This window comes from Telmatherina bonti (genome assembly GCF_933228915.1).
Source record: "Telmatherina bonti genome assembly, chromosome: 17".
Classification (NCBI taxonomy): Eukaryota; Metazoa; Chordata; class Actinopteri; order Atheriniformes; family Telmatherinidae; genus Telmatherina; species Telmatherina bonti.
In genome coordinates, this window is record NC_136615.1 from 6,401,609 (window position 1) to 6,414,043 (window position 12,435).

At 45.7% G+C, this 12,435-nt stretch overlaps 1 protein-coding gene across 1 annotated transcript in view; it reads left to right on the forward strand.

Moving 5' to 3' along the window:
• Positions 1–3,855: 3,855 nt before the first annotated feature.
• LOC306768302 (zinc finger SWIM domain-containing protein 6-like) overlaps positions 3,856–12,435 on the forward strand; it is a gene marked incomplete at its 5' end in the record, with an annotated part of 67,523 nt that continues 58,943 nt past the window's right edge. The window contains one exon of the mRNA XM_079256606.1: positions 3,856–4,282. Within this exon, the coding sequence (XP_079112732.1) occupies positions 3,856–4,282 (427 nt within the window). The remainder of the gene's footprint in view (positions 4,283–12,435) is intronic.

The following is a 12,435-nucleotide window of genomic DNA, read 5'->3' on the forward strand; positions in this document are numbered from 1 at the left end:
TTGTATTTAAGGCGTTAATTACATTTACAAAAAAATTAACACATTTTATTGCGGAACGTTCATTAGAGCTTGATTTCCTGGTACACCGATTACACTGGTGCACACTGGAGACTTCTGCTAAAAAAGTGGCACTTTGGTGCGATATTTAGCCATTTTTCTCACCATTCTTGCAGATCCAATAAAAAAAAGTGACTTTACAAGTTTAGTGACTTTTTCTGGTATTATTGGAGACTTTTGGTGAGTAACATGAAAACCTGTACCGTTTACTTTTCTCTGTTAGCGTTGGCGGCTGCCGCGTAAGCTCCTCGCCAGTCCAGAAGAACACACTTGAAGTTTGGTCCTCATGCAGCAGCACCCGCTGCTTTACTGTCACATATTAGTGTCTGTTAATGAAGGGTGTGGACGGAAACATGGAAAACCTTAAAACTACTGGAACATGTTGGAGACTGGAGCTACTTACAATGATATTTTAACCTCAGGTCTCCTCAGTTTTAAACAAGGATATTTTCTATCATTTTGTTCTAATGCTTTGAATAGAAATTAAATGTATTTTTCCAGACATTAATGGAGCCTGAGTGGCAAATATAGTAATGTGATTAAACACAAGGGAGCAGACCTTTAGACAGACCAGACTGAAGTGGAGTCATTTGGTCCTGATGAGCAGCAGCATGTTTAATGTCTGAACCAAATTACTTGACTTCCATCTTATAACTCAATCAAGTTTCTGAAAATGCAGAAGGCTCATCATCAACACAGATTTATTCTCTGGGATATGAGAGCAAAATTTAGAGATAAGTCAGATTGAAAAGATTTTCCAGTGAAAAGTAGGAGCTCAAACCAGCAGATTGACGGGAAAAGGCTGCAGTATGGCGGCATTTTAAATGGGGCATGTTGATGAAATATATCTGCTTCCAGCTACGAATATAAGAAGCTCATTATCATAATGAGTGGCTGGAATTTAAATTTAATACAGTGAAGGATAAATCCATCCAAATGCCTGAAAAATGAGCACTGAGTCAGTGTCTTTTCAACGCTGTGTGTGTCAGGGTTGCTGTCTTCCTTTTCCAGCCCTCCCACTGTTCCCACCATGCTGAGTGAATAGGCTCAGTCATTACTGTGCTTCTCCGGTGCTGTCTGCTGGATAAAATGAGACAATAGTCAAGATTTCCAGCCAGGGGGCTTGAATCATTTCCACAGCATGGAGCGAGTGTGCTGAAATGAGGCGGCTGATAACGCTGTCCTGCAGGAGCGGCAGGTGGTACTGTAACTGGAAGAAAAAAAAGTCGGATAAACTCTACGCTGACAAATGGCAGAGTTTATGCTCAGAAAAACTGTTTAAAATTGTCTCTGAAACGCTTTTTTAGTGCCGATCCGTGAGATATCTACATCCTGAGATGAAGCAGGTTTGTCTCGCAAACAAGTGCAGAAAATGAGGCGATAAAGTGTCAGAAAAAACATTACAAACAAGTTTAAAGGTTGTTTTAAAGAAGCAGAATCCACTAAAGAACACTTCATCTTCCTCATTTATGAAGATTCAGGTAATTTAGAGGATGGCTGCCAAGATTAACCATTTCATATGTTCAACGATGCCCTGTGATGGACTGGCGACCTGTTCTGGTGTACCTGGCCTCTCCAGTGATTACTGGGATAGACTCCAGCTTCCCCATGACCCTTAATTGGACTAAATGGTTCAGAAAATTAAATGAAAATAAATTAAATGTCCAACTTTTAACCATTGAGTGGTTGCATCTAATAATCTGGTCCACACTCCTTACCAGCAGGTGGTAATGCACCAAACGGTTGTGTGCATGAACGAAACAATAATAAGTTGCATCTCTGTAATCTGTGATTGTGACCAAAGCGTGATGGAGGAGGGCTTCTTTGAAAGCGTTTATTATGAAACCAGCTTAAGGCTTTATATCAACATTACTGTGACAGAAGAGCGAGTGGCTGACTTGCTTATGAGGCCTCATTCCATTAAATATAGATAAAGGAATTTATTCAAAGGAAATTGTTATCAAACAGCTTATAGTCAGTGATCCATTAAAGTCAGGTGCGTTGCAGCAGGTAAACATCTAAAACCTGCAGGACCCTGGCCCTAGAGGTCTGAAGTTGTTGATCTCTGGTATATGTAGTATTTTAGAGATGTTTTTTCATCTGCTAACTTTTTATGTGTAGTTTTGTCGGCCCTGTGCTGTTTCATAGAAATACATTTTAATCTGATTTATTGTTTGGGCATATTAATAATGTATGATTACGATATGAAACAACATGATGCAATAGAATATGTTACGATGTGAATGCTCCGATACGCTACACGCCATGCTACGATATGCTAGGCTACAATGCAATACATTTAGATAAGTTTATGATGCAAGACACTACAATACAATAACACAAAGAAAAACTTCTGAAATAAAGAAAACAAGTAAAAAGAATAAAGCTGATCTTGCCCCAAAACAGAAGTTGCACAATCCATGTGGCTAAAAAAAGACATTAGTTTTCTTAAATTTATTTATTTATTTATTTTTTACAGTTGTCAGCTACACGAAGACAGATTATTATCCAATTTGAACTTCAGTGAAAAGTTAGTGACTTCCTTTCATAATCATGTCGTATCAGAACTAAAACTGTCAGAAGTCAAGAATACATTTTACACAAATGTTAATGTTCCACTGTTATATCTGTTCTTCTTTCTGTTGCAATTTTAAAAAAATGAATAGATAAATTCAGTGCAGCCCTGCGATGGACTGGCGAGCTGTCCAGGGTGTACCCTGCCTGTCGCCCAAAGCCAGCTGGGATAGGCTCCAGCTTCCCCGCGACCCTGAATTGGAATAAGCGGTTCGGAAAATGAATGAATGAATGAATGAAATTCAGTGCAGACCATTTTTAATTTTTAGGTCTGCAAATCACACGGGAAAATTTCTAACATGAGCCATTTTTAAATTTGTTTGAGGAATAAGACTTTTTACTTTGAGACTGAGATTATTTAACATTGTATTGATAGAGGAATAACCCCTTTGGGATGTACCATCTCGCTTTCAAGGGATAATACTTATTATACTTCAAGGGATTATACTTATATTAATTCAAGAATATTACGTTAAATATGACAAAATATGCTAAATAGTTGAAATGATAAAAGAACAAAGTATGAGATCAGTTGTTTGATTTGTTTAATTGTGCAAATTTTATTAAGATCCAGTATATCTTTATCATTTTTTAAATGATTAAATTTACATCATCATCTCTAAAGTATCTTTTGTATATTCTTACTTAATTTTCTTTATTTTTATTTGATTTCTTAGTTTCACTCAACTTTTTTTGTTTCTCTATATTTGGCAGTCGCAGACTTCCATACTTTTAATAACTATCCGTATTTTGCTGAAACGCTTCACATTCCAGTGGACCGTAAACGTCACAGTGGGCGGTGCTGCGTTCAAAGCCCCCTCCCCCCCTTAACCACGAGGCTGGAGTGTTGACAGGCCGATAACCGCCCACAGGCAGCCAGCATTCATTCCTCCTGCTGCGGCTCGCAGACAGACAAAGCCTCGCCTCTCCGCCAACCGGTAGAACCGCCGCCGTTATTACAGATCACCGCGTCTCAAAGGCTGAGCCAGCGTGCGGGAATTCCGCCCTCCAGCCCGCATCCAGCCCGGGGCCAGGCGGACAGACCCCGCCTTCCTTCAGTTTGTCAACAAAGGGGTTTGACAAGCTTTGAGAAGCCCTGCCCTCATGCTGGCTTAAAGGGATGAACCGGCCGAACACGGCCAGCAACCTCACCGCGGCTCTCCGTTCCCCGTCCCGTGCGCACGGTGCGCAGACTTCCGCCGTCGCCGTTAACGCGGAGCTATCATGGCGGAGCGCTTGCAGCATCCCCCGGCCAAGCGGCTCTGCTACAGACCGGGCTTCGGTGCAGCTTGCAGACCAGGCCAGCGGGCCGCCGGGGTGCCGTGCGGCGGCTCGGCTCTCACGCAGGGCGGACCGAGTCGGACCCACAGCCCGGAGTCTCTCCTGGACATCGCGGCGAGGAAAGTCGCGGAGAAGTGGCCGTTTCAGCGGGTAGAGGAGCGCTTCGAGCGGATCCCAGAGCCGGTCCAGAGGCGGATCGTGTACTGGTCCTTCCCCAGGAGCGAACGGGAAATATGCATGTACTCGTCGTTCAACACCGGCGGGGAGGAGAGCGGAAGCAGCGGGGAGAGCGGCGACGAGACGCGGCTGCCGTTCCGCCGGGGCATCGCTCTGCTGGAGAGCGGCTGCGTGGACAACGTCCTGCAAGTCGGTGAGTGGTGAGAGCACTTCTCACGCAAACACCCCGCTGTGGGAAACCAGAAAAACAGAAATATTCACCGTGATGTGTGTGAAAAGCCTCGTTTTGACAACAAAGGGCGACTGGCTGACGGAGGAGCCACAATGTGGCTTTAAATCTGCTGGGTGCCTCAATGGGAACGTGTGACTGGGGCATTTAAACCCCATTTACTTCAGGGACAGTTTGAACGTTCAAAATGCATTAATTGCGTGGAAATTTAAGCTGTGGCTCAGACAAGAGAAGAATCCCCTTATTTTCCACCTTGCAAGCAGCCAGAAGTCATTGTGAAACTTTGTCAGAATGAAAATAAATCAGCCGGTTTTACCGTCTGAGGCTGGGTTGTGGCCAAAAACACAAAACTCAAAGCACTTAGTGACATCAAAACTACCCTTTTCTTCTAAATCTGACATCATGACGCCTTCCAGGAGCTGCTGAAACACAGTTCGGCCAGTAAAATCAGTTTCAGACGATTGCACAAAGCTGTTGAGTAATAAGGGAAGTGCACAGGGTTGGGTCTCAACTGACACACATTACATTTGAATGAGTTGTTCTGTGTGGAACAGTTGATATGCTGTTAAAAGATAATTAAAAATGCATTGTGGCTTTGTCAGCGTGCACGAACAGACTGCACTGCAGCAAGACGCTGATAAACTGCCGAACTGGACGTGAGTCAACTATGCACTATTGTCATCAACTTCAGGAAGTTTAAAGAGCTCAATTATCCTTCCTAACATTAACAAAGAACTTCAGGCTGCTTTTATTCTGTTTCATGTCAACGTGTTTTTTTTATGTACGGGAAAGGTGCACAATGTAAACAAACACCGGCGTTCTTTTGTTTGGAATTTTTCTGGAATGGTTAATATTAAAAAAAAGTTATCAGACGTGTCAAACTATTTTTAGTCCATTTTTAGAATTTTAGAATATAAAACTACTATTAAAAGCTGAAGTCTTTTCACTCCTATCAGCCTGCAAACGTGACGTTTCCACGGAGATAGGACGTTTCCACGCAGACGTGACGTTTCCACGGAGATAGGACGTTTCCACGCAGACGTGATGTTTCCACGGAGATAGGACGTTTCCACGCAGACGTGACGTTTCCACGGAGATAGGACGTTTCCACGGAGATAGGACGTTTCCACGGAGATAGGACGTTTCCACGCAGACGTGACGTTTCCACGCAGACGTGACGTTTCCACGGAGATAGGACGTTTCCACGGAGACAGGACGTTTCCACGCAGACGTGACGTTTCCACGGAGACAGGACGTTTCCACGCAGACGTGACGTTTCCACGGAGATAGGACGTTTCCACGCAGACCTGAAATTTCCACGCAGACGTGACGTTTCCACGGAGATAGGACGTTTCCACGCAGACGTGACGTTTCCACGGAGATAGGACGTTTCCACGCAGACCTGAAATTTCCATGCAGACGTGACGTTTCCACACAGACATGACGTTTCCACGGAGATAGGACATTTCCATGCAAACGTGACGTTTCCACGCAAACGTGACGTTTCCACGCAGACGTGACGTTTCCACGGAGATAGGACATTTCCATGCAAACGTGACGTTTCCACGCAGACGTGACGTTTCCACGCAGACGTGACGTTTCCACGCAGACGTGACGTTTCCACGCAGACGTGACGTTTCCACGGAGATAGGACATTTCCATGCAAACGTGACGTTTCCACGCAGACGTGATGTTTCCATGGAGACGTGATGTTTCAGCCTCAGCTGTCAGATTCTGAGGCTAAAATGATGTAAAATGAATGTATGAACGGATAAAGCAGCATAAAGAGCAACCAGAAGTTTGTAGAAATAACACACATAGATCAGCAGTGACCAAGCCTTTTCTCATCTGCACATCATTCTCTCACGTCTGAAACACACACACTCACAGTTTCCATGTTTCCACACGTCTTCCTGCTACTATCTACCTGCTGTCCTCACTGCAGCACCTCCACCTCAGCTGCATCCCAAACGTCTTCCTGGCTTTATTCCAGCCATAGAGGATCATTATTTTCCTGCTTTTCTCATCACTTGTTGATCTTTGGCTGCTCCTGATTGGACGTTACCGTCAGTTTAAGCTCTCTGATTGGTGGAAAGTCTGACAGGAAGTGTCTTCATCATCATGTCCAGGTGGAAATAGAGGTCTCTTAGCAACATGGTAGTGATGGTGATGAAGATGTGATAAATAATGGTGGATTTACCATCTAGAGTCTCTGAATAAACACTACATGTTGTGTCTGGATTGTAAACCTCCTGGACGGATAGAAACGCTGGAAAACCTCCGTAGACCAGCTGGAGGGTCACATGACCATCACAGTTCCACACTGCTGGTCCTCAGAGGAGGATGACGATGATGATGATTTTAGTTGTAGCCTTTGAGGAGATTTGGAGTTTTATCAGTCAATATATTTAGTTTCTTTTATCAAGTTTAAAAGTTTTTCTTTTCTTGGTTTTATCTATAAAAACATCATAAATTAAGTTAAAAGTCCATAAAAACATTTTTAAGCCAAAGTTTATCTTTAAATGTGTTTTTACTGCTTCTGGTCTTCAGATTTCTGTCATTTAAAAGAAAAAAGACATTTTACAACACAGAAGGAAATAAACAACAAATACTTCAACTTTTTACCACTAAATCAATATTCCCCAGCGGGCGTTCAGCCCGGCTGGAGACGACACGCTGCCCGCCAGCAGGGCGTAAAGTGAGTCGGGCTGCAGGAAGACACGGCGAGCTGACGAACACTCGGGGTTTGTTGTGGAGTCTGAGGGTCCACACATGTGTGCCAGTTCATTTCCTCAAGGTCCGCTGTGAGAAAACCTCCTCCTCCGGTGCAGCCCACACGCGGGGAGATTACATCTTTTATTTATCACTTCTCAGCTCTATTTTTCCAGCAAATTCCAGGCGGGAGTGCAATCAGCTAGGAGCCCCTCCCCGTGTCTGTGGACTGCTGTTGGTCTATGTCTGGTTTCTTCTCCACACGAATCCTCCCGTCCAGTATCTGAGAATCCATAGGTAGAGGTGCTCCAACACCCCGAGCCCACACCAGCCGGGGTGATGGAGAAATACAAGCATTCAGATTGCATTACCAATTAAGCATGCAGAGTAATGGGATTACAGCCCCGTGTGAGAGTCTGCTGAAGTCACAGGTGACAGACTGCAACACAATCACAGCGTCCCGGCCGAGCGCGTCACGGTAACGGCCGTAGGAACCGTCTTCATCAACGCAAGCCGTCGCATCTTTTCCATCTCAGATACACACAAAAGCTCCGACCAACTGGCAGCGAACTGTGAATCACGGCCTGCTGAAAGGAAGCACTGAGCCCAGAACACTTCCTCCATCCAAATCTCCTCTACTTAGCAGGAGAATGAAAGATGCTTTTGTCTGCCTGGTCTTCAGAGGCCACAGGAAGCTCCAGACACACAAATGAACATGAGCACACACTGACGATGGGGAAGCTGTGCATCTCACATGTGTGCTGGGTAACTAAAATCCTAAAGATGTACAGAAAACTCACCCAAACCCAACATTCACCCTTAAAACTCCACCAGAACAGCAGTGTGAGGGAATCTGTGATGGTCATGTGACCCTCCAGCTGGTCATGTGACCCTCCAGCTGGTCTACGGAGGTTTTCCAGCATTTCTATCCGTCCAGGAGACACAACATGTAGTGTTTATTCAGAGACTCTAGATGGTAAATGATCCATGATAACACCGTTATTCACACCAAAACATTTTTATTAAGAAGAAACATCAATTTAAACCAAAAAAGAAAAGTTTTATGCTTTATTTACACACAGTCGGGAGGACAAAGTCATCTCTGCAGCGAGTTTCACGCAGAGAAGCAGCTGACAACATGAAAGACTAATTCAGTTTCCACCCGAGGTCACGAAGCAGAAACACATCCTGTGCTAAGAAACAACTTCTGCTCTGATTTCGTGAGCAAAGAAACATCTTTAAAAAAAAAAACAGCAGAGAAGGAACAGAACTAGTCAGAATTTTAGGTTTATTTCCTGTTTAAACATCTGAAATCTGGCTGCAGGTTCACACCAGCCAGTTTGTTTCTACTGAAACAGTCTTATAAACAACTCTTATAACATAAAACTCAGCTTTTCTTTCTGATTAAAACCAAAGGAACCAACAGGCTCCGCCCCCTCCCTCTCTGCTGGGCTTCTGCTTCCTCACAGCTCCTTTCTGATTGGTTGTTTTCACTCAGGCTTCAAATGATGTGGAGGATGTGAATCATAACGGTCATCACGATCAAAAATGTCAGACTGGATACCGGTACTAAGGATGGCACTCGAGACGTAGCAGGAGTACAAAATATTTAGAAAAATCCAGGTCCAGAGCCAGGTCTAGGAACCAGGATTAGGACCTAGGTCTAGGAACCTAGTCCAGGAGCCAGGTCCAGGAGCCTGATCCAGGAACCCGGTCTAGGAACCTAGACCAGGAGACTTTAACATAATTTATGATGTTTTATAGACGAACATCCTGGACCTGGTCCTGGTCCAGGAGCCGCGTCCCACAGACTGTATTTCTACGGTCGCTGATCAGGGTTGCTTTGTGGGTTTTAGGTCTGTCTGAGAAGCACATTGATATTCAAATTAAAACATTTTCAACGTCTGTTTGAAACGTCGCTGCCGTACCCGGAACATCCACCAGAGGGCGCCGCAGAGTTCACCTCCGTAGAGTTCACCTCCGTAGAGTTCACCTGCGCAGAGTTCACCTCCGCAGAGTTCACCTGCGCAGAGTTCACCTCCGCAGAGTTCACCTGCGCAGAGTTCACCTGCGCAGAGTTCACCTGCGCAGAGTTCACCTGCGTAGAGTTCACCTGCGCAGAGTTCACCTGCGCAGAGTTCACCTGCGCAGAGTTCACCTGCGCAGAGTTCACCTGCGCAGAGTTCACCTCCGCAGAGTTCACCTCCGCAGAGTTCACCTGCGTAGAGTTCACCTGCGTAGAGTTCACCTCCGCAGAGTTCACCTGCGTAGAGTTCACCTGCGTAGAGTTCACCTGCGTAGAGTTCACCTGCGCAGAGTTCACCTGCGCAGAGTTCACCTGCGCAGAGTTCACCTGCGCAGAGTTCACCTGCGCAGAGTTCACCTGCGTAGAGTTCACCTGCGTAGAGTTCACCTGCGCAGAGTTCACCTGCGCAGAGTTCACCTGCGCAGAGTTCACCTGCGCAGAGTTCACCTGCGTAGAGTTCACCTGCGTAGAGTTCACCTGCGCAGAGTTCACCTGCGCAGAGTTCACCTGCGCAGAGTTCACCTGCGTAGAGTTCACCTGCGTAGAGTTCACCTGCGTAGAGTTCACCTGCGCAGAGTTCACCTCCGTAGAGTTCACCTCCGTAGAGTTCACCTGCGCAGAGTTCACCTGCGTAGAGTTCACCTGCGTAGAGTTCACCTGCGTAGAGTTCACCTCCGTAGAGTTCACCTGCGTAGAGTTCACCTCCGTAGAGTTCACCTGCGCAGAGTTCACCTGCGCAGAGTTCACCTCCGTAGAGTTCACCTCCGCAGAGTTCACCTGCGCAGAGTTCACCTGCGCAGAGTTCACCTGCGTAGAGTTCACCTGCGTAGAGTTCACCTGCGTAGAGTTCACCTCCGCAGAGTTCACCTCCGCAGAGTTCACCTGCGCAGAGTTCACCTGCGCAGAGTTCACCTCCGCAGAGTTCACCTCCGCAGAGTTCACCTCCGCAGAGTTCACCTGCGCAGAGTTCACCTGCGCAGAGTTCACCTGCGCAGAGTTCACCTGCGTAGAGTTCACCTCCGCAGAGTTCACCTGCGTAGAGTTCACCTGCGCAGAGTTCACCTGCGTAGAGTTCACCTCCGCAGAGTTCACCTGCGCAGAGTTCACCTGCGCAGAGTTCACCTCCGTAGAGTTCACCTCCGCAGAGTTCACCTGCGCAGAGTTCACCTGCGCAGAGTTCACCTGCGTAGAGTTCACCTGCGTAGAGTTCACCTCCGCAGAGTTCACCTGCGCAGAGTTCACCTGCGTAGAGTTCACCTGCGTAGAGTTCACCTCCGCAGAGTTCACCTCCGCAGAGTTCACCTGCGCAGAGTTCACCTGCGCAGAGTTCACCTGCGCAGAGTTCACCTCCGCAGAGTTCACCTGCGCAGAGTTCACCTGCGCAGAGTTCACCTGCGCAGAGTTCACCTCCGCAGAGTTCACCTCCGCAGAGTTCACCTCCGCAGAGTTCACCTGCGCAGAGTTCACCTGCGCAGAGTTCACCTCCGCAGAGTTCACCTCCGCAGAGTTCACCTGCGCAGAGTTCACCTGCGCAGAGTTCACCTGCGCAGAGTTCACCTGCGCAGAGTTCACCTGCGCAGAGTTCACCTGCGTAGAGTTCACCTCCGCAGAGTTCACCTCCGCAGAGTTCACCTGCGTAGAGTTCACCTCCGCAGAGTTCACCTCCGCAGAGTTCACCTGCGCAGAGTTCACCTGCGCAGAGTTCACCTGCGCAGAGTTCACCTGCGCAGAGTTCACCTGCGCAGAGTTCACCTGCGCAGAGTTCACCTGCGCAGAGTTCACCTCCGTAGAGTTCACCTGCGTAGAGTTCACCTCCGCAGAGTTCACCTCCGTAGAGTTCACCTCCGCAGAGTTCACCTCCATGTTTGCACGTCAGTTTCAGAGAATAACAAACATCTGAGAGATAAAACGGACGCAGCGCAGTAGACAGAGGTTAAATACATCATAGTGGCTTCTTCTTCTTTGGTTATTCCTCTAGTTGCATGTTAGCTGTGCTGCTCAGCACTGCCTCCACAGTTTTTATCTGGTACTGCTCCAAATCCTGCGCCTGCAGAAGTCTTGGAAACGGACCGAATTTAAGGGTCTGAATTCGTCTTTATCACAGAACATCAATAAACCTTCAGGAATCACGTTACAATGTGTGAAAATACGTAAGAATCCGATCTTTTGTGCAGAGAAAACACAAATCTGTGACTATGAGCGAAGGGACGAAGTTTTCTGGCTGTAAACTTTATTGCATGTAGAAAAGATCTCCCAGCTCATTGTTGGTCCAGACTTGGAAGTACAGACATGCAGAATTGATTAGGAATCATGAATTTGATCAATGTGTTGCAGATTTTATCTGCATGTGCAAACACTTTATTTGTACTTGTTTTAGCAAGTGTAGCTGCGACATGCTGCCTTTAACAGATGGGTCTGATTGGTGAGAAATCAGCTTTTTACATGTTTTGTTTGGCTTTGTGTTGCTTTAAAACGGATCCCGTTGTTTTCAACACGCGTTCCCACCTCATCAGGTGTTGCCCTGCCTCGTCTGTAAAGACTTCATGCAGAAACTGAAGCAGATCTCAGTGAAACTGCAGAAGAAAACAGAAGGTTTGTGTGAAAAATGCGGTTCATTAGTCCAGGACTGGAGGACGGGCAGATCCAAACATGCTGATTCCAGGAGGAACACGTGGCCGCCGTGTTGTTTTCCTAGCCAGGTCATGTGTTTGTTACCTGTCTTACTTGGTTATTAGGTCACGTTTAAGCTGCTTGCATTTTGCAGGAGGTCAAGGTTATGCCTGGCGTTCACATCTTCCACTGATCCCTGCTGATTCGCTTCCATCTGCTTCGGCTGCTCGGGGTCAGAGGTCATCCGAACGTCGATCCCACCCAGTTTCTGCACATGCTGATGAGGAAAATGGGAATTTCTGTAGGTTATCTGGACCAGTGTTTCTCTAATGGCGATACATGGAGACACGATGGGGGATTTAGTTCAATCTTTTCCATCTTTAACAGATTTATGACGAGGTGAGTCAGTTCAGGATGTCAGCAAATACTGAAATACAGGATTAAATGTTTTATTCTGACTTCCAAGTCAGAAAACATCTATTAACTCACCAATGTTAAATACTAGTATGAAAATAAAATAAGTCAAATGTTTTAATAGATTAAAATAATAAAAATATTAATCAACATGATCAAAAAAAGAAAATATTTCATCTCTATTAAATTAGAATTTATTGGAAAAGATATTAAACTGATCAGTTTCATGAAAGAATTTTAAATAAATTTATTTAAATAAATATATTGATATATTAATCTTTAAAAGGAGAACTGTATTGATATTTTATCTAGAAAAATTTGATAAAAAAATAAATTGAAATAAATCTGTAAATGA